Source organism: Notothenia rossii (genome assembly GCF_949606895.1).
Source record: "Notothenia rossii genome assembly, chromosome: 7".
NCBI lineage: Eukaryota > Metazoa > Chordata > Actinopteri > Perciformes > Nototheniidae > Notothenia > Notothenia rossii.
This window is the reverse complement of record NC_136905.1, coordinates 33,432,518-33,456,625: the sequence shown is the minus strand read 5'-3', so window position 1 is coordinate 33,456,625 and position 24,108 is coordinate 33,432,518. Positions and strand designations below refer to the sequence as shown.

General features: G+C 42.4%; 2 protein-coding genes across 4 annotated transcripts; one reads left to right on the top strand and one right to left on the bottom strand.

Moving 5' to 3' along the window:
• The first annotated feature begins 642 nt into the window (after positions 1-642).
• cnot10 (CCR4-NOT transcription complex, subunit 10) lies at positions 643-17,110 on the top strand. 3 transcript variants are annotated; one of them, XM_079692492.1, is made up of 19 exons: positions 643-861; positions 2,591-2,682; positions 6,012-6,173; positions 6,310-6,460; positions 7,599-7,735; positions 7,842-7,919; positions 8,000-8,083; positions 8,555-8,672; positions 8,845-8,994; positions 10,372-10,571; positions 11,141-11,262; positions 11,561-11,737; positions 13,322-13,402; positions 13,481-13,594; positions 13,677-13,807; positions 13,889-13,921; positions 14,035-14,162; positions 15,928-16,003; positions 16,712-17,110. In XM_079692492.1, the coding sequence occupies exons 1-19, from the start codon at positions 762-764 to the stop codon at positions 16,852-16,854; spliced, it is 2,277 nt and encodes a 758-aa protein (XP_079548618.1). In that variant the 5' UTR covers positions 643-761; the 3' UTR covers positions 16,855-17,110. The 3 variants fall into 3 exon arrangements, with proteins under 3 accessions (XP_079548618.1, XP_079548617.1, XP_079548616.1); XM_079692491.1 differs by lacking the exon at positions 643-861 and adding an exon at positions 2,059-2,312 and having other exon boundaries at positions 14,038-14,162; XM_079692490.1 differs by lacking the exon at positions 643-861 and adding an exon at positions 2,064-2,312.
• On the bottom strand, positions 17,072-24,013 carry tcaim (T cell activation inhibitor, mitochondrial). Its single transcript, XM_079692494.1, has 11 exons — positions 23,776-24,013; positions 23,270-23,432; positions 22,514-22,646; positions 22,139-22,289; positions 21,810-22,065; positions 21,015-21,137; positions 20,051-20,148; positions 19,307-19,398; positions 19,001-19,233; positions 18,789-18,920; positions 17,072-18,255 (listed from the first exon to the last, which is right to left on the bottom strand). The coding sequence occupies exons 2-11, from the start codon at positions 23,302-23,304 to the stop codon at positions 18,030-18,032; spliced, it is 1,479 nt and encodes a 492-aa protein (XP_079548620.1). The 5' UTR covers positions 23,305-23,432; positions 23,776-24,013; the 3' UTR covers positions 17,072-18,029.
• Positions 24,014-24,108: the final 95 nt, after the last annotated feature.

The following is a 24,108-nucleotide window of genomic DNA, read 5'->3' as shown; positions in this document are numbered from 1 at the left end:
GACCACAGTGTTGTTTCATAGGTTATTTAATTAATCTCCTACCTAAGTGGTATCTGTGTACACATGTGTTAATGTGTGACGGTTTGTCATTTGGTCATGTAAAGTGCATATAAGTTTTACATTCTTACTTCAAATCTAATTGTTTGATCTCGTTGTAAATCATATCAAATACATTATGTGTAAACCCTGATAATTTTAAAGATTGATGTATTATATATAAAATATATTTATCTATCACACACAAATCGACATCTAAGGCGTGATAACACTGGTTACAGGTGCCCATGTGTTCACTGAATATATGCAATTCTCATTAATTTAAATAGGCCTACAGAAAGTAAGCTGGAAACTCTTTGTCGAATAAAAAGGCTTTTTTCGGAGAAAATCATGAAAAGATTAGTGGAGAGGTACCTGGTTGTTACAGAACAGCAAACACGATACATTGTAATCTTATTGAATATGATACATTGTGATTTGTATCTTGGCTGTGTGCTAGACTAGAGAACTGTCTTTTTGCCAGAAACACACCTCTCTCTATTATTTATCGGATATTAAATATTATATTGACAAATAGGAATGATATGAAGAATGCTCTTTCAAACTGTGCTGACATGTGCATAACAGCAGGGGCGCTGTTGCGATATAACCCGTTTGTTGCAAACTGTCAGCAACGCCGAAGAAGAATCTGTTTAGAGCGGACACTAGCCATCTTCTGTGTTAAACACTGATGATAAGGTATTCACTGATAATTCCAACGTTACATGTGCCAATCAACGGAATTAAATCCAATCTCAACGGACCCGACATATACAGGTTTTCTAACTAACCTCGAAAAGGCCACAGATATGGCAGAAAATACAGGTGAGTGTGTTAGCTAATGCTAGCTGCGTAGCTGGATATGGTCAATTTAAGCTAATACACTTTTAACGCACATTTTGAAATTAATTACTGGTAATATACTTTGAGGATAATATTCACCCTAATGCTCAGCTTTTCCTTAGTTTGAGACGTGCTGTGTAGCCTAATAAGGCTCGGTTTATCTACAGCGCCCGTGAACGTAAACGTTAGCCTAGCCGAATGCATGTTGCCCAAAGACACGTTCAGGCAGAACTTCATTCACAAATGTCGCATTGAAGTTTTTTTTCTCAGTGGAAAACATTAAGGACATGAACATGTCTTCAGACGTCCAGCGTTAACGTCTCCAGGCCGGTAAATACGGCTGTCGTATAATCGGCCGAGTACCGATAATAAGAATATGTAGTTTAATCCCACATCAGTGATCAGGCTAACAGATATGCTAACAGTTAGCGTTGTCAGGGTGAACCAAGGCAACGGCTGAGACGTTCATTTTATTCAAATCAATTAATGCATTCTGAATAAAAAAGAGGATTTAAAGATGTGATAAACTGTTAATGTTCTTTTTCTTAAAATGTCACTTTTAATTCTCAATTAATCCGCCAACTGTCACATACCGTCATGTGGAGTTGCACTCAGTGCTACTGTATAAATGACTACACAAGTACATGTTTCTCTTTAGTGTGTAATATCTACTCAGCCAATCATGCGTAAAGCATGTGTGGTTGTTCAGACCAAACATTATAATTGAGAGGATATGAGCAGACTGAAAACTGGTAATATACTTTGAAGATAATATAGACTGAAATATATGTGCAGACTGAAAACTCATCTCTTTCGACTCCACTTCGAGCGATAGAATTACTAACAAAGAATTACTAACAAAGCACTTATATGCTAATAAAGGACTGGCTTATCTAAAGCCAGTTGAGTAGCACTTGAAATGTTTTGGCTCTATGAAACCTGATGTACTTATATGATTCTGTTTTCTTCAAGTTTGTATGTTCTTGGTCGAATGCACTTATTGTAAGTCGCTTTGGAAAAAAGCGTCAGCTAAATGTTATGTAATGTGATCTAAGAGACTTTGAGCATGGTCTAGTTGTTGGTAGTTTAGTATGTGCTGATTTAACCACAATAGTCTTCACAGTTTACAGAGAATGGTGTGAACAACATCAGACTGTTGTTGATCGGAAGTTCTGTGAGCAAAAATGAGAGGGATCAGATGAGACTGGCCAGACTGGTTCAAGCTGGCAGGAAGGCAACAGTAACTCTTTTAACAAGATAGGACAACAGTGTTATGCAGAAGAGCATCTCTGAAAGCACAACATCATCCTTGAAGTGGACCGCAGACAGCAGGCTCCAGCGTCAGATCAGAACAGGAAGCTGGGGTTACAGGGGCTGTAGTGCAGGTTCACCTCAACTGGACCAAGCTCGATTTCTGCTGCCACATGCGGACGGTAGGGCCAGCATTTAGAGAGAGCTACCAGTATAAGCAGTGTGGCCAAATTCAATCCCAACCCTTGTCAGTGAGATGTAATTGCTCTGTTTGAATGCCAAACAGTGCCCATTCCTTATGGCTACAGTCCACAAATGCTCCATTCACAAATCACACATCATATTAAAGCGGTTCCACCAACATGACGATGTGTTTAGATCTCCATTTTAATGTCAAGCCTCTATTTAAGTGTGATGTTATGTAACCTTGACATTTGTTTCTCTTTTTCATTTTGATCAGAACAAAACGAAGCAAAGCATGACAGCTCATCGTCCCCTGGCGTGACAGACCAGGAGAAAGAAATAGCAGCCAGTGCATATGAAGCATATTTGGTAAGTCTTCCTTTCCTAACATATTTTGAAATCCACTACATATATTTTGGCTATTCTCTGCAGTAACACTGTCACCTTTCATCATTCTGTATAATTCCTCCATCAAGAGTAGAGATCCGAGCTGAATGTAGCTGATGGATTGGATAACAGTTTCACACACAAACACCCTAATGCTGTCTTTCTCCATGGCACAGAAACTGAATTTCACCCTAGGGGGATAAATAAAGGTTCATTTTCTTCAAAGAGTAGCAGTGTACAACAAAAACCCATTGTGGCTTCCTGCTGGGTAATGGTAATTGGTTAAAGTGACAATTGTTTCTAGCAGCAGGTCATATCAGCTGTCACTAATAATGTGAGAAAATTGAAGACCAGTGGCGAGCCGTCAGGGCCCTCTCTAAGATATAATATAATAATATTTGAAAACATTTTTTTTAAATATATATTTTTTTAAATATTGTTTTAGTTGATTTAGTTTCTGTTGTAATGTGAAGGGTTAAATGAAAGAAGCTCGTCCCTGCGAGTTACTGTGAAGACAGGAGCTGAATGGTGGTCCAGCTGTAAATTCACAGAGGACCCGCTACAGTAACTCAATGAGAGAGTAAAGTCAAATGACAGTACAATTGACCAATCATATCTTCCCTCTAAAGGGTGGGCTTTATTTTCGCAGACTTTATGACAGGGCTATTCAACTACACATTCAGTTGGGCCAGATTTTATAACTACAAAATTCAGCTGGGCCAGACATTCAGCGGCCTGTAAAAAGCGGGTAGTGACACATTTTAAACCAACACATATTACTGCGAAGAAAAACATGCAATTTTTATTCATTGTTCATCTAACAAAGGTAGGTCAAAAAGTGCATAAAAACACAATAAATTAGCATTAATTTAACAGAATCTGAAAAAAAAGTGCACAGTTGTAGCATTACATTTGTTTGCTTTAGAAGTGAAATATTCAGGTTATCTTTTTTGAACCAAGCACATCACAAAGTGCATTTACTGAATACAATAATAGCAGTCTTAATACATTTCCTGACATACAAAAAAAACAGCTAAAGAGCAATGCAACACAAAGAGGTAGTACTGTAGCAATACTATTTTTTCACTTTTCAAGTAATAACAAAAAAATTATATGTTTTGGTCACATTACAAAGTGCATTTAAATGAATACAGAAAGAACTGTCAAGTTACCCTTCAGTGCACAAACCCATAACAAGGGATACGGGTAACTATATGAATTAATACTACACTACACGTCTACTATAGTAAACTAGGTGCTTACTGTCACCTCATTTGTGATTTGTCATCGCTGACTTTCTCAATGGGAGAAGGGACATTTTTTGTTTTGAACAAGAGCAGTGATTTTTGGCTCATAGGATATCAATGCAATCCTAAGACATTGGTGAAAAGTGCTGTCAGTCAGGGAGCAGCGAGTGCTACTTTTGATTGAGTTCATGTGTGAAAAGCTTGATTCACATGTGTATGTTGATCCAAACATACTGAGCACACAGATCGCTACTTTCTGAACGTTAGGGAACTGCCGTTTTTTGACATCACTCCAAAACTTCGCTGGCCCGTTAGTGCGCTGCATGTCAATAAGTTCCAGTGTATATTTCCCCTTGTCGATGCAGGGGACCACCTCCTTTGCTCTGGTTGATACTTCCCCCTCTATTGCAACAGTGAAGGGGTCTCTGGCAAAGCCCATCACCTCTGTGGGCAGAGCAAGTCCATCCAATCGACCGGCAAAGTTCTCTTTCAACCTCGCAATGAAATCTGTAATCACATCCGTGATTTGTGCCGGAGATGTGATGTGTTTGGGGAGCGTCGGAAAATGCAGCATCCGACCCTTGCTCAAGTCGGTCGCGAAAAGGTCCAGCTTGACTTGGATCTGCTCCACAAGATCAATGACCGTTTTGTCTCTGTTTACGCTTCAGAGTTGAGAGAGACATGTTTTAGAGTTGCTATCATAGGACCACCGTTACTAGCACCACTAGATGCACTTTCAAAAAACGTGCTGCGTTGTGGTTTGGTGGTTTCTATGCAACGCGGAGTGTTGCGTTCAAGGTCTGTACTAGTGTAGGAATTTGGCTACGGGAGGCTGGGCCACTCGGGAGTTGGTTCTGGGCCGCATCTGGCCCGCGGGCCGCCAGTTGAATAGGCCTGCTTTATGACATGTTCCTCCCGCTGTGAAGTGTATGCAAGTGGTGCAGTGACGCATCCTAAAACCCGGAAGTAAGCTGCGCATGGCTTCCCTCGACAAAAAAGCAATGGGATTTCTCCATAGGGTTTTGGAAAATAGCTGGAAATAAGGTCTGTGGAAAACAAACCTGTTAGATAAATGCACATTTTGTTCAGCCGGATAATATCCACATGTCTGCCCTACTTTTATAATTCATAAATCTAATCGATAGATTTATGTTCAGGCCTAAGTCATTTTCAATGTGGGCCGCCGTGCCGACAGATTCATTTGTAATTGTTACTTCGCTGTGGGTGCCCTGTCATGATAGGTGTTTATATAAATGGTGTTGTTCTGTGTGGTAGAGGGTCGCTGTCATTGATGCGTTTTGCATCCCGGGCCGTTGTTTTGATATTCCGCTGAAGTATACGCTGTGACGTAATAACTCTTATTTGTATTCATTTTTTCGAGGGAAGTGGGGGGGTCAGAGGGCCTAGGTATAAAAGTCACGGCTCGCCACTGTTGATGACAGAACAGACATAAACTAATCTGTGGTCTGGTTTAGGTGTTGTAACAATTTGTGTTTCTGTTTACCTTAACCCTAATCTTATCTCTAACCCCAACCTTAACCTAACCCTAATATACCTACCTTACCATAACATCATTTAAGCCCTTATCCTGTTGGAAGGATGGGGTGCCACTGGAAGCGCTCTTTAAATCGGGAAAGGATCATTAACTGAAGGGAGACAGTGAAAACTCTGTAGACAGTCAAATATCTTGTTTACATGTTCACACTTCACACGTTTATAAGAGACTGATCCCATTCACGTAGTGCAGGTGGCAGAACACTAAAGCACTTCATGTGAATTATTTGCAAAAAAGTCTCCAACAAATGCACTATTTTCTCCTTTTTAATGTAAAACAAAGTCTTTGTTTGCTAATCATTTAATTTCAATCAGAAACAAATGGTTTGTAAATATATACTGTTGCATTGGCTGAAATATTCCTTTACTCTGGTCAACATGTAGTTTGTTTGAGACTCATCTTGTTACACAGACACGTTATTATTGTGTTGGACAGACATGGAGCTACTCAGAGATAACTGTCAGAAAAACACTTCGCAAGAAGAAATGATGTCATGTTGTTCTTCACAGAGCGGGAAGTACGACGAGTCACTCAAACACCTGGAAACCCTGCAGGAGCTCAACAAGGAGGACTATAAGATCGCTATGAACAAAGCCGTCGTAGAGTTTTACAAAAGCAGTCAGACTACAACAGGGACTCTGAAGCAGACACTAATGGCAATGAAGAACCAGGTAACTGCTGAAACTTGGGTCATAACCCTGTCATGTTTACAGGGCGCGTTGGGTCAGTTTTCAGTATAAGTTGTAGACTAACAGTGCTTCTTCCTGATGTCTCGCATTTCTTCTCACATCACTCATTATATCTCAGGTTCACACATCGGCAGAGGACATTGATGGGTTGGATGATGTAGAAAATAGTTGGTTGTACTATAATCAAGCCATCATCCACTATCACATGCGACAGTACTCAGACGCCATCGCAATAGGAGAGAGGCTCTACCAGTTCCTGGAACCGTTTGGTATGTTCTGCTGTTACTAATGACAATATTCCATAAAACAACTGGTTGATCACCCAACTGCCGATCCATTGTTCTCCCGATTCAATCTCAAGGACAGAATCATTCAATATTTGATAAAACTCTATATAAACATGTCAGTGTTTCCCCTAGGTTTACTGCTTTGGGGGGTTGCTGCCTGAGCGGGGTGGGGGGTGGCATTGGGATATATTATTATTGTTATTGATTAATGCATCAGTGTTTCTTAGGGTCAAAAACACTAAACTCACAACTTAAAATGAAAGCATTTAGTTTATTTAATAAAAGAGCACATGTTCAATGGGAAAAGTGACAGTAGATATAGATTATTTGCAATTTGGTGCTATATATATATATATATATATATATATATATATATATATATATATATATTTTTTTTTTTTTAAAGAAAGAAAGAAATTAATTATTTTTTTAAAACACCTTGAATTTTAGGGGGGGCGCAGCGCCCCTCCAAGACAATGGTAGGGGAAACACTGCATATATTATCATGCAAGTGAATAACTTTTAGGTGTTTGTAGCTTTTTGAGGACATTGTTCCTTGATAGCATGTGACAAGCATTTTTCATGACTTTTGACAAAAGGATTTAAGGACATGACATTTAAACTGGATAGTTTTATGAGTTTAGACAAAAAGCTGCATAGTCTTGACTTATTGTGTCTTTAATATTAGAAAATGCTGAAATGCTGATCATATCGTGACATGGATGTGTAAGCCACCTTTAACCTAGGCCCAATTCCAAACCACCCACTACACTACCACACCATGATGGAGTGAACTTTGTCTTGAGTCACACTCACAGCTGAATAAGGCACTCTTTAATGTGTAAGGTGTGAATACAGCAACAAGCTTTGGGACAAACCCTTTGAATAAAAAACATTATGATCAAATGAACAAGTCTACCATTTGATAGACTAGACACAGGTATATGAAGGGTTAATCCTTTCAACACAGTTTTAAAGTCTTTGAGTCTGAAACCTGTCCCACTAACAGGGTTTATATACGGAGGGGGCATCCCATCAGTAGTTCATCTGAAAGTATTTTACATATATTTTCTAAGGAACCAGGTTTTGACACAGTCCTTTTATTGATTTGTCCTTGCAGAGAAGTTTGCTCAGGCGGTGTGCTTCCTGCTGGTGGACCTGTACCTGCTCACCTTCCAGCCAGAGAAGGCCCTCCACCTGCTGGCTGTGCTGGACAAACTGTCCACAACAGGAAGCAGCAAGAACGGCAAAGGAGAGGTATGGCTACAGCTGTAAACACTTGTATCTAGTTATGCAGATGCGCCTGAAGCCACTAACTAAATAAAGATATACTTAAATGTTTGAATGCTGTGCTTGATTCCAGAGTTCAAACAAAGATGGAGCCAACCAGAAGGCAGAGTTCACGGCCATGATGGAGGCGGCCAAGTCAAAGATGCACCAGGTAAGAGCTCAGAGATCCCCCCCCCCCCCCCCCCCCCTCCCTGTTCCAGCCTCTGTGACCGACTGTTGTTTCCTTTACAGTACAAAGTGAGAGCCTACATTCAGATGAAATCCTCCAAGGCCTGTAAGAGAGAGATCAAGTCAGTGATGAACACAGCAGGGAACGTGAGTCTACACCATGATGTTGTTCAAACCGTGTCGGGGGGGGGGTGTGATGTCATTAGGGCTGGCAGGGTTACTTTAAAGAGCCCCTATTATGCTTTTGGGGTTAACTCTTTCCTGCAGTGTTTTACATAGGGTTTTGTAAATGGTCAGCAAAGGCTAAAATCCCAAAGTTTCTCTCCCACACACTTTAAATCCTAATGACCTATTCCCTTTACATGTAATAAGTTACACCCCCAAGCCAGGATGTCATTGTTTTTGAAAGGTGGATATAATTTTTTTAAGACTTTCATGGTATTGACATAGCACAGATTTAAAAAGAACATAAGAAGATGTTTTTATAGCTTTTTGTTCACAGTACAGCACCATTCATTCCAGCTTCTCCGCCACAGTGACAGACATCATGCTGATGGCTCTCCCAATGTATGTCGGTCTGTGTGTTTCTCTCTTACCTTTTTCCTGTTCCTCCCTCAGTCTGCACCCTCACTTTTCCTCAAGAGTAACTTTGAGTACCTGAGAGGAAACTACCGGAAAGCAGTGAAGCTGTTGAACAGTTCCAACATCGCAGAGCATCCTGGACCCATCAAGACGGGTAAACACTCCTCTACCTCTTTATCTGAAAAGCCACACAGCTACTTACGGTTCAGATTGCTAATGTATCTTTATTGGCTAAAACATTGTCTTTACTTTTGATGCAGCTTGCCTTAGTAGTTTGATTTATTTTGTATGTGTTTGTTAATGGTTGTGCATCTTGTCTCATACAGGGGAATGTGTTCGATGTATGTTCTGGAACAATCTGGGCTGCATACACTTCGCAATGGGGAAACACAACCTAGGCATTTTCTACTTCAAGAAGGCGCTGCAAGAGAACGACCACACGTGCGCACAGCTAGGAGACGGCAGCAACGCGCACGGTGAGGCTGGGGCTAGACTTTGATTTGTCCAGGTTTTTATAGTTTGTGATGTTTAGATGCACTGTTACTCTCCGTCAGCACTTTCACCGGAACTGCTTTCTACTAAATAAATAGTCCCTAATGAAAACTGCCGACAGTGAGATTTATGGATTATCCAGAGCAATAAGGACATTGCTTCTGCTGAGGATTTTGTTTAAACCTTATTGTCAAATGTTTTTTCAGTAGGCTTTTAAAATATTCCCCTAAAAACAAAATGGGTGAAGCAGCTTTTATTCACTGCACTACGAGACTTTGGAATACCCTACCAGGAAATGTGACCTGCTCTATTGAAATCAGTCTCATTGACCCGAAGACACATTTTGAGTTGTATACACTGCTGGAAAGAGGAGATTCCTAGCTTTCTAATGATATCAGGATTGTTTTTGTACCAAATATTAAGCGAAATATGTCACATTATATAATGACTGTCACCGAGTCATCATTTTGAGAAAAAGGCCTTCAAAGTTTCCTCTTCTCTGGAATCCATCGATCTGATTGATTATTAGCGGGTGTGTGTATGTCGTCAAGTGAGTCGTCAAGTGAGTAACTTCACGTCACAGCAGGCGTAACTCGTTCTCCGCTTATAATTATGCCGTTACAAGCTTCAAACCTGTATTTATCATCTGAATTTGCCGAAACAAGTTTAATATTCTGAAAGCCAAGACTTTGTTTAATTGAAATCAGATGAAAACCAACTGTAATGGACCCTGCCGTGTTATCTATGATTACTATACGCTTACATTCATAATTTCAGCCGGAGGGAGGGGGGTCAGCGCTGTGGAACAGCAGATTGGCGAGGGAGAGCTGTCATCTTCCCTTTACAAGCTTCAAAAATGTATTTATCGTGTGATTTTGGAAATAAAAGTTTCATATTCTGAAAGCCAAGACTTTTTTTTTTTTTTTTTTAATCAAACAAAACACAGTTTAGTTTTTTACGCAAATCCACGTTTATTTTGAAATGAGCCGTTGAGACTTCCGACTGATTTCGATAGAGCGGGTAGCATATTAGAGGGAAACGACTGGAAACACATTCTTCTTTAGTGTCCCTCTATAATTGGTCATAGAGTTTATTATTATTGATTTTATATTGCCTTTTTAAATTGTTTTATTATGTATTTTTATTTTGTCTTGTGTTTTGTATTACTTACTGAGTAGGTTATCTGTTGTGAACTTTTGGATAATTTAGTTATTTAATTTATTCTCTTCCCTTGTTTTACATCCATTGTTAAAGCACTTTGAGCTGCATCCTATGTATAAAAGTGCTATACAAATGAAGTTTTCTAAATTATTACTATTATTATTATCACCACGGTAAGAAGATGTCTTTCTCTTCTCCAGCTAAGAAGTTCACAGGTATCCCGATGTGCGCTCTGCTAGCGAACAAGCGCTACGAGCTGCTGTATAACTGCGGGATCCAGCTGCTGCACATCGGAAGGCCTCTGGCCGCCTTCGAGTGTCTGATGGAGGCCGTGCAGGTGTACCACTCCAACCCCAGACTGTGGCTGCGCCTGGCAGAGTGCTGCATCTCCGCTAACAAGGTGCTCACACTTTACTGAGAAACCTCCTCATTTCACTTCAGCTCTGTGGCATGTTGATTTTCCTTTTTACCTTTTATGCTTTTGGTGGCTTTCTCTTTCCTGTAGAGTGTTATAGGTTTTTGTGCATGTAAATGGTCTGCAAAGGCTACAATCACAAAGCTGCCCCCAAAGGGCCTTTCTCTCCCAAACACTCCCCCACCCTGCCTGTAACGAGTAGACTCCTTGGTTTACTGACAGACTACGTCACATTCACGCTTCTATTTGCTAGCACTCCAACACATTGTATGTGGGGAGGGGGAAATCTCTAAGCAGAGGGTGAAAAGGGGTGCTGCAGCAGTATGAGAAAAATAATAACCTTTTTGAACATCAATACATGGAAACATGTCACAGTAGAGGCATAAAATACACTTATGAACCTGAAAATGAGCAGAATAGATCTTCTATTTCATTTTTCAGCGTTGGTGTCTGTGTCTCCACCAACTATTAGTTTGTTTGAACATGTATTTCGAAAGTAACGTTTACTCATTGTACAGCTTTATAAAGGCGAACAATGTCTGTTTGTTTTCCAGGGATCGGAGCAAGAAAGCAAAGGTTTACCTTGTAAAAAAGGTATAGTTCAGTCTATTGTCGGGCAAGGCTACCATCGCAAGATCATCCTGGCATCGCAGTCTACCCAGAACACTATATACAGGTCAGTGTCCATCCTCCAGCACACACACACACACACACACACACACACACACACACACACACACACACACACACACACACACACCTGCTGAAACTAACTGCGTGTATATGAAAAACTGGGCGTGGATTAGTTTAGCATGAAGATTAGGAACTGGGGAACAGCTAATCTGTCTCTGTCAAGTAAAAACAATACCATTGAATATGACAAGATCTCTTGCAGAATATTATATGACAGCATGTTTGACTCCAATAATATGTTTCAATGGAGTGAAATATTGTATAATTGTGTGTATGTACAGTGAGGGCCAGTCGGCAGCTATCCCAGTAGCCAGTATGGAGTTTGCAGCCATCGGCCTGAGAAACGCACTGCTTCTGCTGCCTGAACACCAGCAGGACGCCAAGACAGAGAACGGCTCCAAGATCTGCAGCCAGGCAGGGAGCACCGAGAGCGGCAACGAGAACAGCGACGCCTGCAGGTCACACGAGCACAAACACACTAAAAAGTTGTATCAAGATTAATTTAGTCTTACCTCAGTATAGATGTCAAATTCAGGTTCCCCTAGAAAAAAGGAAATGCATTTGACTATGATTGTGAGGGTGAAATATGATCAGTGCCCGGAACATTAACACAACTCAGTAATGTGATGTTGGAGCTTACAGGAGCGTCATCTCTGCTGGGCATGTTGTACTCTATACCAGCGGTTTTCAAAGTGTGAGGCGTGCCTCCCCTGGGGGGTGCCAGAGAGAATCAGGGGAGGCGCAGAGTGAGACACAAAAAAACGAGAAAAAGACGAGTAAAGTGACACTTGCCCACTTGTGGCTGTCTGTGGAGACCGAGTTCCCCCACCTCGCCAAAAAGGCTGTAAAAGTGCTCATTCCCTTCACCTCCACCTACCTGTGTGAGTGCATGTTTTCCGCATTGACTTTGATCAAAAGCAAGTACCGGTAAAGGCTGCAGCCAGAGGATGATCTGCGTTTATTCCTCTGTGCATCAAAGACGCAGACTCATTGTTCCCACTAAAGTAGGGGTGAGTGTAATAAGGAGGCAAAGTTAACGTTCAGTGTGTTACCGGGAGCATATAAGGATTTATCCACCATGTTGAAAATGTTAAAAAAAATATGTCTTGAGAACACGGCGTGCGGAAATATATGGGTCGTGCTGCAGCTAGATGTGCCTGTCCTCTGTAAGAAGGTGTCGGCGACTGACATGCAAGGAAGAACGGCTGTCCACAGGCTGTTCCAACTTTAACAACTGTATTAACTTCCAGGGTAGTGAATTGAATTTGCAATTGTAATTGGGTGTGTGGTATATTTTCATGCACGGACACGCATGTTCCACAACACACAAACTGAACAACACTCAATTTTCCGATCGCTATCTGCGTCCTTGCGATCTTGTTATAATAATAAGTGCACGTTACTGATGCAATATGGTTGAGACCATTCGGGCTTATTCTAGAGGGGTGCAAGGAATAGTCCAAGTAGTGGGGGAGTTTTATACGATATGTTTAAAACATAAAAATAAAAAGGTTTAAAAAAGTTATTGTCTAATGTTTTAAGGAGGTGACGCTACTCAGCCAATCAAATCGGTGCAGTCAGCACGATAGATTCAAACACACACACAGAGACGAGACAAGAGGAGAGAAACAGTCGGAGTAATTTCAAATGGTGGAAGGTAGACAGCGAAAACAGAGCATTTAATTACATTTTCTCTTACTGGACCTCTTTGAAATGCAATTGAATACCCCTGCATTATAGCAACAACAACAATAATAATAATAATAATGATAATAATAACAGCAATAATAATTGGGAGGGGGGCCGCGGCTGTTCTCATGTTCTCTGAGGGGAGGCTCACCTACCCACACTTTGAAAACCCCTGCTCTATATAGTTGCTGTTTGAACTAGGAATGTTTGAGCCTCTGTTGTACTATTTGCTCAGGACAGGTTTTCTTTAGTTCACAAGAATATTCATATTGTGCCATCTGATCCACCGTCAATAATGGCTTCCTCTTGACTGAAGAGCTGCTGTTTGACAGTTGTGTGATGATGTGTTGCAGTGGGAAGGGTCCGGAGGCCGATAAGTTCCTGTCCGCTGCACCATCGTCCCCTCTCAGGAAACAGGAAGTGGAGAACCTCAGGTAAACACTGCTCTCCTCACTACAGCCGACACATCAGCTGTGACCCGGCTGCACACTCACCTCTGTCTTGATGTGCAGGTGCTCCATCCTGGCCTGCAGTGCCTATGTGGCGTTGGCACTGGGAGACAACCTGATGGCACTGAACCACGCTGAGAAACTGCTCCATCAAACCAAGGTGTCCGGATCGCTCAAGTGAGTCACAGCATCAGTGAAGGGATCAGCTGGTCGTCAGCCATGTTTGCTCCTGTCACTCGGCCCTCTGCTCTCTGTGCAGGTTCCTGGGTCACCTCTATGCTGCTGAAGCCCTCATCTCATTGGACAGGATCTCAGACGCCATCGGACACCTCAACCCAGAGAACGTGAGCGACGTGTCGATGGGGGTGCTGAGCAGCGAGCAGGACCAAGGTCAGGGGCCGCTCCACTGTCCTCTACAGAACACACTGCTTTGATTCAGGGATTAATGCTCGGCTTTGTTTTCGTCAACAGGTTCAGACAAAGGAGAAGAGCCTGTGGAGTCCTGTGAGCAAACATTCAGAAATTCAATTATGATTGAACAAAAATTATATGTACAACACTAAGAATGATTCCTTTTCAAATGACATCAGAATACTAAGCGTGTGGTGTGTGTGCAGCAGGGAAGCAGACCCCCCTGTGTTACCCCAGCAGTGTGACGTCAGCCCGGGCCATGATGCTCTTCAACCTGGGCAGCGCCTACTGTTTGAGGAGCGAGTACGAGAAGGCCCGCAAGTGCCTGCATCAGGTAACCATGACGACAGCTACATGACTTGCATATACTCATTAGGTGCAGCAATGTAAGCTTGTTGTGTAAGGCAGCAGTCGGGGTTTCTTTCACAGTGCAAACCATTAACAGTAAAACAAATACAAACCATGAACAGTAATTAGGTTAGCACAAAGCAACACAATCCCAGAACAGGGCAGCACACGTAGATACACATGCCTAACATAGCAGTGCCTCTGAGGCTAGTCCTGGAGCTTTGTGTGAGGGCATGTTGTTACTGCTGCAGCAGAGACCGCTCACCCAGATGGATATGGTTTTCAAAACCAGTCAAATGTCAACACAGACATGATGCAGAAAGTTTAGAGTGTGTAGCAATCTGCCTTAGCTGCCTTCACTGAATCAGTGGTAAAATGGCTCTGTGCTGATTTGGGTTGGGAACCGAAACTCGGTTCCAGATGAGAACCGATAAGAAAATGCCGGGTACCCATACAAAATACACAATTTCGGTTCTGCTTAACGGTTCCTAAACACGGTAGACCCTTTATTCCACCAGGTCCGTTTGTGCCGCGGTGACCCGGTGGAATACAGGGTAAGGGCGGGCTGGCCATCTGTGTGTTCTGGAGAATCACAGAATGGCCGCCCTTAATTTTTTTTAAACGGCATCATGTAAGTTGCGCTGACAGGCGACAGAGGTCCACAGTTGCCCCGCAGCGAGGCTCCCCCCGCCCTCCCATAGACAGTTCACGAGCTCAGTCACTTCATAACACCAAAGATGGATCGAGGTAAACGCTCTAAAGTGAGGCTCCACTACACTAAAAAAGAAAAAGACAAGGCACAGTGTAATGACTGTTAATAGCTTGCCATAGGCATAGCTCTGCAGTTAAAATAAAGAACAGCTATTGTGCAATACATTTGTATTGCATGTTAATTTTTTATTTGTAAAAATGTCAGTCAAAGCTTAAAAGAATAAAGATATTTTTGTTATCTAAACGTTTCACCTCTTTCTTTTACAATTTTGGAATCGAAACGGGGAATCGATAAGAACCGGAATCGATAAGCAGAATCAGAATCGATACATTTCAAACGATACCCATCCCTAGTGCTGATTTTGCTGTCCTTCTCCTCTATGAAGCTGTGGATGTATCAAGAGAAGTGGATACAGTGTCAAAAATAGCCTGACAGTAGATACAAAAATACTCAGATCATCTGGAAATCTGGGCTTAAAGAGCATGCCTACATTTTCCTTAAACCCAGATTCCCAGTCTTAACCCCGCCTCCCCATCATTAAGCCCCCCGCCTCCCACCCAAGTGAGTTTTACAACTTTTGAGGACCTAATGATTAAGGGCTATTCAAGTGTTCCTACTGGGAAGTTGCTTCTCCTCTTTTTTTCCTGCCCAAAGGCATTATATGACACCGAAGTTGTTATACCACCTTTTGCTTGGTCCCTTCCTGGGAGCTCTGTGGTGCGTGACTCCTACAGATTGCCCCAATATGCTGCTCTCAACGTTCAAATTATTTGAAAATGGAATGCCACTCCCCTTTTTTAAAGCGCAACCAATGAGATGACCGCTGTATGAAGCAGCACTAACAATAATTTCAGGTAACCATAGAAACCAAAGTAACTAGCTGAGCAAAGAGCTGATCACTGTAAGGCACCTTTATTCTGCCTCGTTCCTCACAAGCTTCTATTCACAGCCGATATGATGGCTTCAAGTATCGTCTCTTAAGTATAGTACATTAAGTTAAAGTTAAAACCTTACAATCTCTTTTTTTCTTCTTCATCAGGCTGCATCTATGGTGAACACTAAGGAAATTCCTCCTGAAGCCATCCTGCTGGCAGTGTACTTAGAGCTGCAGAACGGTATGCCACACACTGAAATCAACTAAACATTTAGTTTCTTCATTTGGAATAACATATGTTCAGAAAGATGTTTACTTATCCTTTAAATCTGATAACTTTGTAAAGTTTGACAAAGATCTTGGACAGTGAGGACAAGTATCATGATGACAAACCCTTTCTCTGGTCACCCTGTCTTTTTTTTTTAACGTAATTATGTCAATCCAACTGCGAAACGGCACTGTGCTCTGGTGCGGCACATCTCAGGGGCTGCAGGTACTCATGTTACCTCCGCTGGTTTTCACATGTGTTCGGCATTACTTGCATAAAATGTGGGTTTATAAAACGTAATTTTTCTTGAATCCAATATGCTTCCAAAAAACAGGTGTGATTTAGATGCCAGTTCTTCCTCTTCTACTTCATCCCACATCATTTCATCACTGGTCTCTTTCCCTTCAGTTCAAATCCATGTGCTCTCGACTGTAAATGTACCGCCTCAGCCACTAGCGTAACTTCTTCTTCATCTGATAGCCAAGTATACTACCATGCAGAGGGTGAATGAATGGCACATGGAATAGGCTATCATTGATATCAGGTCAAGTGTCTTTGCAATACGTCTACCCTAAATGTTGATATAACAATAGACTTTTTGATATATTATGCAGCCCTATCCATTAGTGGTATTTCCTTAGGTTATTATGTGTGTTAAAAGTGTGTGTGCTGCGCCCTCAGGAAACACCCAGCTGGCCCTGCAGATCATCAAACGGAACCAGCTGCTGCCCTCGCCGGTCCAGAGGGTCTCCCCAGACTCCCGCAAGAAACCCGTCCAGCCCATCCAGCTGCCCTCATCCTTTACACAAGTTCAGCGCAAATGAGCCTCTACAGCCAACCCAGACCCCGCCCCCCCCCCTCAAACTTCACCACACACACAGTACCCCCCTGAGGAGCCTTGATATTTATAAAGCTACTTCCCCTCAGCACCAGGAGCCGTTTGAAATGCAGGAGACGCTGCAGGCTGATGAGACGAGTAGAGCGTCAGCTGCAGCGCTCACTGTGGACTGTTTATTTCCATTTAAATGAGGAATCAGTGTATTGTCTGAACATTGAAAATAAATTTTATTTACTGTACAACATGTGACTCTTATACTACAGTCTTTTCTGTCCACAGTAGATTAACAGTGGATATAATCAAAGGTTTAATGAGCGTTCAGAAAATAACAATATATAGTTAAAGTCTAATAATTAATAAAATACAATATGTAGTTATTTATTTTAAAGTACCATCATTTCTCAGTGCACTCAACGCAACAATTAAAAATACTCACTGTCTAACTGCACAAGTTAATGCCTCCGAAACCTTAAAGTTTAGGCAAACACTATGGTTTAGAATTTTCATATCATTCCTGAAGAGTTACAATTCTCCAGTATTCAAGAAGAAAAGCAAACATTTAAGAACATCTGAAAAACAGAAGACATGCCTGAAACCAGATGGAGGACACAAGCAGCTGAGGTGGGTTTCTTCTGGAGGGTGGATGACGTCTCTCTGAGGGATAGGTTGAGGAGTTCGGTCATGCTGAGGGACTCCACAGTAGAGCCTCTGCTCCTTCGCATAGAAAGGAGGTGGTTCGGGCACCTGGTAAAGAAGCCACCTGTTCCAGGCCGTCCAGCTGGGAGGAGACCGAGGGGCGAACCCAGGACCGGGTGGAGGGATTTTGTCTCGACGCCAGCCTGGGTGCGCCTAGGAAACTCCTAGTCAGAGCTGGTTGATGTGGCCAGGGAAAATGAAGTTTGGGACCCTCTGCTGCCCCAATAAGCGGTAGAAGATGGACAGATGGATGAAGCACTGACATTTTATCCAGCATAAATGTATCTTTCTTCTTCGTGTCATTGAGAGGTCCTTACCCTCAGGTGGGGAACCACTGAAATCTACTTGGATTCACCTGCACCACTAACCATATAAAGGTTTCCCTTGAGACTGAACAGCACCTCACATCCAACCAAAGATCCTGTTGAATTGTTCTACAGCTGTAACAAACACATGGACCGAGTCTCAGCTCTTCCAGTCCCAGGGGACACAAAGGTCCCCGTCCTGCATGACAGAGTAGAACTGAGAGACACAGATATGGAGGCCCTGCATGAGGGGAGAGCGCTGCTCCACTAGCCTGTTGCAGCACATGATCATCTGGCTGGAGCTCACACTGGGCTCTTTGGACAGACTACTCAGAGACAGGTTGTGGAGACAGAGCTTCACCACAGCCGCCTCCTCCGCCTGCAGCCTGCACACAGAGAGGAGTGGGTCAGTAACACAGCAATGTGGAATGAGCTGCAGTGATTAGCAGAGGATATGGAGCAGCAGCGATAAGTGGTGCAGGAATGAGTCCTGAAATCCTGAAATGACTTTTCAGGATTTGACAAAAAATGGCAATTTTGTGTTCCCTCGTCTCAAAGTCAACTTTTTTTGTTAATGTGTTTCTGGTTAAAAGCTTGAAACACAAGCTGGAGAGATTTTCACATTATGCTCTAAGACATAAAATACGTCAGTAAATACTCCTCTTTATGAAGCGTCTGTCCTGTTGCTAACAAGTGTGTTTGCCAAAGAGCTTATTTTTTGTTGAGGGAGCACTTGCGATGCTAACTCCACGGTCGGCCGACAAAAAGACATTACTGCACCACTGTATAGCCCCCCATAGACCGCACATTAAGGTTTCATGCTGTGACGCTGCTCAGAGTGCAGTGATTCAAACACAATGCCAGATGATTCGACTCAACGAGTGACTGGAATCCATTCAAATGAAGCGTGTTGACTCACTGGTTTCTGCGTTGGGTGCGCTGCCTGGCCTCAGGGGCGTGGCTCTGCAGGAACACCTGCAGCTTGGGGGGGTCGCAGGTGGTAGGGATGATGAAGTACCCCATCTCATGAAGACTGGGATTAGTGCGGTCACTGTGATTGACACAAAGAACACATGATGTGTTACCTAGTCAAAGTACAAAACCGCGTTCTATGGTCATGTGACAGCTTACTTCTCTAACAACATGCTGAGGCCCTGCATGCTGCGGGGGTGCAGCCGGAGGCGGCGGGAAATCAGGCTCTTGTGAAAAGTGTTCAGTGTGCTGTAGTGCTCGGGGATGGGCTGGATGGGGCCCAGCCTCTCCTTGTGGACCACCTGAGTCCCCCCCAGCAGGAGGCTGATCCTCTCCTTCAGCCAGTCGCTCTGCTGCAGCAGGCTGTGGTAGCTGGGCAGCTGCTGGAACATCTGGAGACACAGAGCAGCGTCAGCACACAGAGGAGCACACAGCACCGGCAGCAGAAGCACTGCGCTGCATTACTTTGGTCCACTGGTGATGGACGTCCATCGTTCCCAGCATGATGTGTCCAGAGGCGTTCAACCCCGACTGGTCAGCAAACATAACCGTGTGTCCTGGAGGGGGTGGGGGAGCAGCCCATTAAAGGGAGGTTCACCAATTCTACATGTTTTGCTGGTAAGAGCTAACCAAGTGAAAACAGTTCAGCATAACACTGCAGTCAAACACCTTCTGTTCTAGTTTGCCGTGAGGGTTTGGGTGTCAATAAAAAGCATGTGGTGGATTTTATTTTACGTAAACCTTCCATAGCTTTATTGGAAGCTAACACAAAACTGGAGATGTGCGCTCAGCATAGCAGCTCTTACCACATATTTCCGTCTTCTCCTTTAACCTGTTTGATGACAGATTAAAGTGAAGTGCAGCACTCCTAAGTTGTAATAATGTATCATAGGTGATATATGTAATAAGACATCTGGACAACAAAACGGAGCATTTACTTTCTTAATAAAATAAATAATATAAATGCATAAATGTCTGCCGGCGAAAAAGGTCAGAAATAAATGTACACAGAATAAATGCAGATAATTGTTCATGTGCAGTTTTTTTGGACTTTTTATGAGTAATAGAACAGCAGGAAAGTCTGCCGTCAAAAACTCTAAGACACTAGAAAAAGGACAGGTTAAGAAACAGGGAGACCCCACTGACAGAAATGCAGCCATGAATGAGTGGGTGGTTTAATGGAGAGATCAGAGCAGGGCCTGTGTTTACCTCGCAGGTTCCTAAGGGCCCCGGGGTCCTGCTGGGACAGCCGGCTTAGACTCCGAAGCTGAGAGCACCTGTGGGCCACCCCCCAGCTGCGCTGCCACCTGCACCACACAACTCATGTCATTGTCATGGTAACGTACAGTTTCATGCCCAGTCCCCATAAAAACCTTCACTAATCATTTTGATTAGGGATGCACAATATGGATTGTGTGGAGCCGTTACTGATAAGATGACGAATGATTTCACATTTTGTGGGTTTAAAAAATATTTGTAATCTGTAGTTTATTATTCTCAGCTGAGGAGGACATGTAATGCTTATTTTCAGGTTCATAATAGTGTTTGTTTAGTGTCTCTACTGTGACCTGTTTCCATGCTTTAATGTTCACAAAGCTCTTTGTTTTTCTCATACTGCCTGTGCTGCAGCACCTCTTTTCACCCTCATATGCCCCGCCCCTTAGCCTATCACCAACAATGTGTTGGAGCGATAGCCAATATAAGCTCAAATATAACATAGTGAGGTCACTTTGAAACAGAAGTAAACAAAGGAGTCGAATGGAAGCGTTTTAGGAGGGGACTTTGCAGACCATTGACATGCACAGAAACCTATATAACACTACAGGAAAATGAAAACCCCTAATAGGGCCTCTTTAACTCAATGGATGCAATTTGGCTTCTTGTTATTGACCGATAAATACTATCAATATTTTTTTTTGTGGTAATGACACAAACACATGATAATATACATTTTCTATTATCTGCTTCTAATTGACCATATGTGGTGCGTGCTTCACTTAAATCATACTCTGCAGAGGAGCAGGGTTCACTGCTGACTGCTCAATCTCTAACCAAATTAGAATGACATCATCAGTTACTCTCTTGGTAAGCGGTTAATCATTTTGCAAGAACAAGGCTCCTCAGATCGTTCAGGACTACAGTTTCCTATCATACTGAGTAGAGTTGAGTGTACCTGATGTCGGACAGATCCAACTTGCGACTAAGTTCATTCTTCAGTCTGTTCAGCTCTTCTCTCCGAGGAAGACTAGCAGTATTCTTCTTCGTGGCCTCAGGTTCATTGTTTCTCAGCCACAAGCTGACAAAGAAAAGGCAATAAGAAACCACTCCAACAACTCTATAAAGCTACAGTCCATGCACTCAGTTACTTGTTGAAATTATGACTTGGCCTTTAGAAACTAGCGGGTGAACATAGTAGAGCAGTTAGCAGCTACTGAGCTGGAAAAACCAAAACAGAGCTAAAAGAGTGTAAATAATGGACTTAGATTCATCAGGTGGACACAAGCAAAAAGACCTATACCTAATGATTGTTTTCTCCTTAAATGCTGGACATGTAAATAGTTTGCTACAAGAATGGTAAATGCCTGTCCATCAGATCGTTTAGAATATTCAAGAATGGTCCCCCAGGTCTTTGGGTTACTTTACTTTCATTATTCTACTTCATGAGAAACATTTATTATCTTTCCAAGAGTGAGATGAGAACATGTCCCATGTCTGTAATGAGAGTGGAGTCAGGACGTGGTTAGCCTAGCTTAGCATAAAGCTTGAAAGCAGGGGGAAACGGCTAGCCTGCCTCTTTACGGAGTTCAAAAACACATACTTATGCTTATTGACATGTACCATGTTTGTTTGAACTATAGGTAAAAAAAATGCGTAAGACAACAGTTTGGACTGAACTCTATCATATGTTGGTTTTTATCAAAAAAGTAGTGAATTCTTTGTTATGTACTGTGCGTTCAATGTTACTAACATGAGAGTGGGCTCCACCCTCCTGGCCTGCTGCAGCTCCTGCTCAGGGTCTTTGAATCCAGTGAAGCTGTAGTAGCTCTTATGCCATCGAATAGGTCTGTAGAAAGCCCCCCCCCCCTCAGGTGGTCTCTTAGATGTCTCTACACTTTTTTTGAGATCCTTCATGTGCTCAGTGGGCAGGCTGCAGGACTTCAACACGTTCCACACCGTGCTCAGGACATCGTATGTGTGCAGGGTGAAGCTCACTGAGCGGAACCCTGAGGACAGGCGGAAGGTGAAACATCTGTAAAGATAGATTAAATACTATGAGTGGTATTCATGAAAGTGTACCTGAGGCCAGGAGGTCCGGCTGCACATCGCTGCTGTTCTTCGTGTCCCTGACATAAAAACTGAGCTTCATTGGCCGGACTGAGTGTGAGCCGGGCTTCTGCAGGTGGTCCAGATAGCTATTCAGCCTCTTCAATGAAGTCTCATTGACTTCCTGTAAAACACACCACTCAGTGTTACACAGTGTGGGGAATCCCCTCTTTACATGATGATGATTGGTCTTGTGTTCCGTCCAACATCACCAAAAAACATCCACTATGTGATAAATACACACCAAACCCCTCAGAACCAGTCGTTTATAGGCTCAGTTCAACGATTTTAGCGTTGTTATCTTTTCAACAAAACATTTAAACACGTGATAATATACTAGACACCTACCCGTTCCATGGGGTGTTGACCAAAGAAGTCAGGATGGACTGCAAAGTAAAAGGGTCTGAGAGCAGTGACAGCTTCTGCCCCAGACAGCGCTCTCTGCTGGGCTAAATGTGTGGCTACACGCTTCCTCTGCAGCCTGCTCAAAAACACAGGAAGGTGACTCGTTTTATAATAATATGGAAGTATATTGTCACACAGTTTTACATATAGATTATTTTTTATTGTTGATCAAATTATCGGTTGTTCTTCAACCAATTGTTTACCCCATAAAAACAAAAAATACTTATTGCAAACGAAGAGGCCAATGTGCAATCACTCAATTGTATTTTTGTCTCAACAACAGTTTTCAAGCCTGCGTGTTTTCAGTTGAAATAGTTAGAGATGAAAGCTGGATCATTGGCTAAAGAGGATGTACACAACTGTTTGGCATTTGTATTTGATAAATGACTTACAATAAATAAACTATAATCATTAGTGTTTAATACAGTTTGTAGTAATGTTTTGTGTACACAATATATGGTTGCATTATGTCATTGAAAAGGGGAACATTCAGTCTTTCAAACATTTTAATGCACTTGTTAAAATTGTATACAGACATTCCTTGATCCTGGCTTGACTATTATCTAGAATCATCACCTTGAGATCACCAAATGTGTTGTGACATGTGAGGCTTACATGTCACACAACACATGTGACGCTGAAGCTGACACAGCTCTAGCATACACCATGCATTGCACACGTCACAGCAGCGTGGGTTACCTGACGGAGCATCTCAGCAGGGAGTTGACAGCCATCACTGACTGACCGCGTGTCAACAGATGTGCATTAAATCCTCACGAGCTCTTCTCTGCAGACAGTCCATGGCAGATCTCACATCACAGTAGCTTTCACGTGATGTACATTCATCCCAATCAGAGAGCAACTTTGAAGAGGAATATCAGACTGTTAGCAACTTATAAAGACATTACCAAAGCGTATAAAAATGAAATGAAAATGTAACGTATACAACTTAAGGCCAATAAAAGTTAGCTTACTTATCAAACTAAAAATATTAGGGTCAGAGGAGAGGTTAAGGTTAAAGCTTTAGCCTTGTTTGCTAAAGTTACTCAATGACAGCAACAAAACATGGCTGCAGTTAGCTGCTTCAGCTAGCATACAAAGCATAACGAACATCAGTTGTTGTTTGGCTATGAATGACTTGCAATAATTAACAGGTAAGGGTAGTTGTTAAATTGGCCACAGTAAAACAGTAATATTGTCCTCACCGGAGAACCGCTAGCTTAGCTCATGTGTTTGTGTTCTTCTTCTTCTACGACTATTTTTTGTGAGACAAGCAGCCGCTTCTTCTTCTTCTTCTTTTAGTTTAATGACGTATGGCAATTCTTGTGTTCGTTAATCGGTACAGTACCGCCGCCTACTTAACTGGAGTGTGAACCAAAGCTCTCTGTTTGCATTAAGACTAAAAGAGAACAACTAAAATCTAGGTTTTAAAAACGTAAACAAGGCTTTATTGTCAAGCAGGGGTGCACATAAGTGGTACGCATGCGCGGCAAACATCTGAAAGGCGTAACGTCACTTGTGTACCGATGGATTTGTGA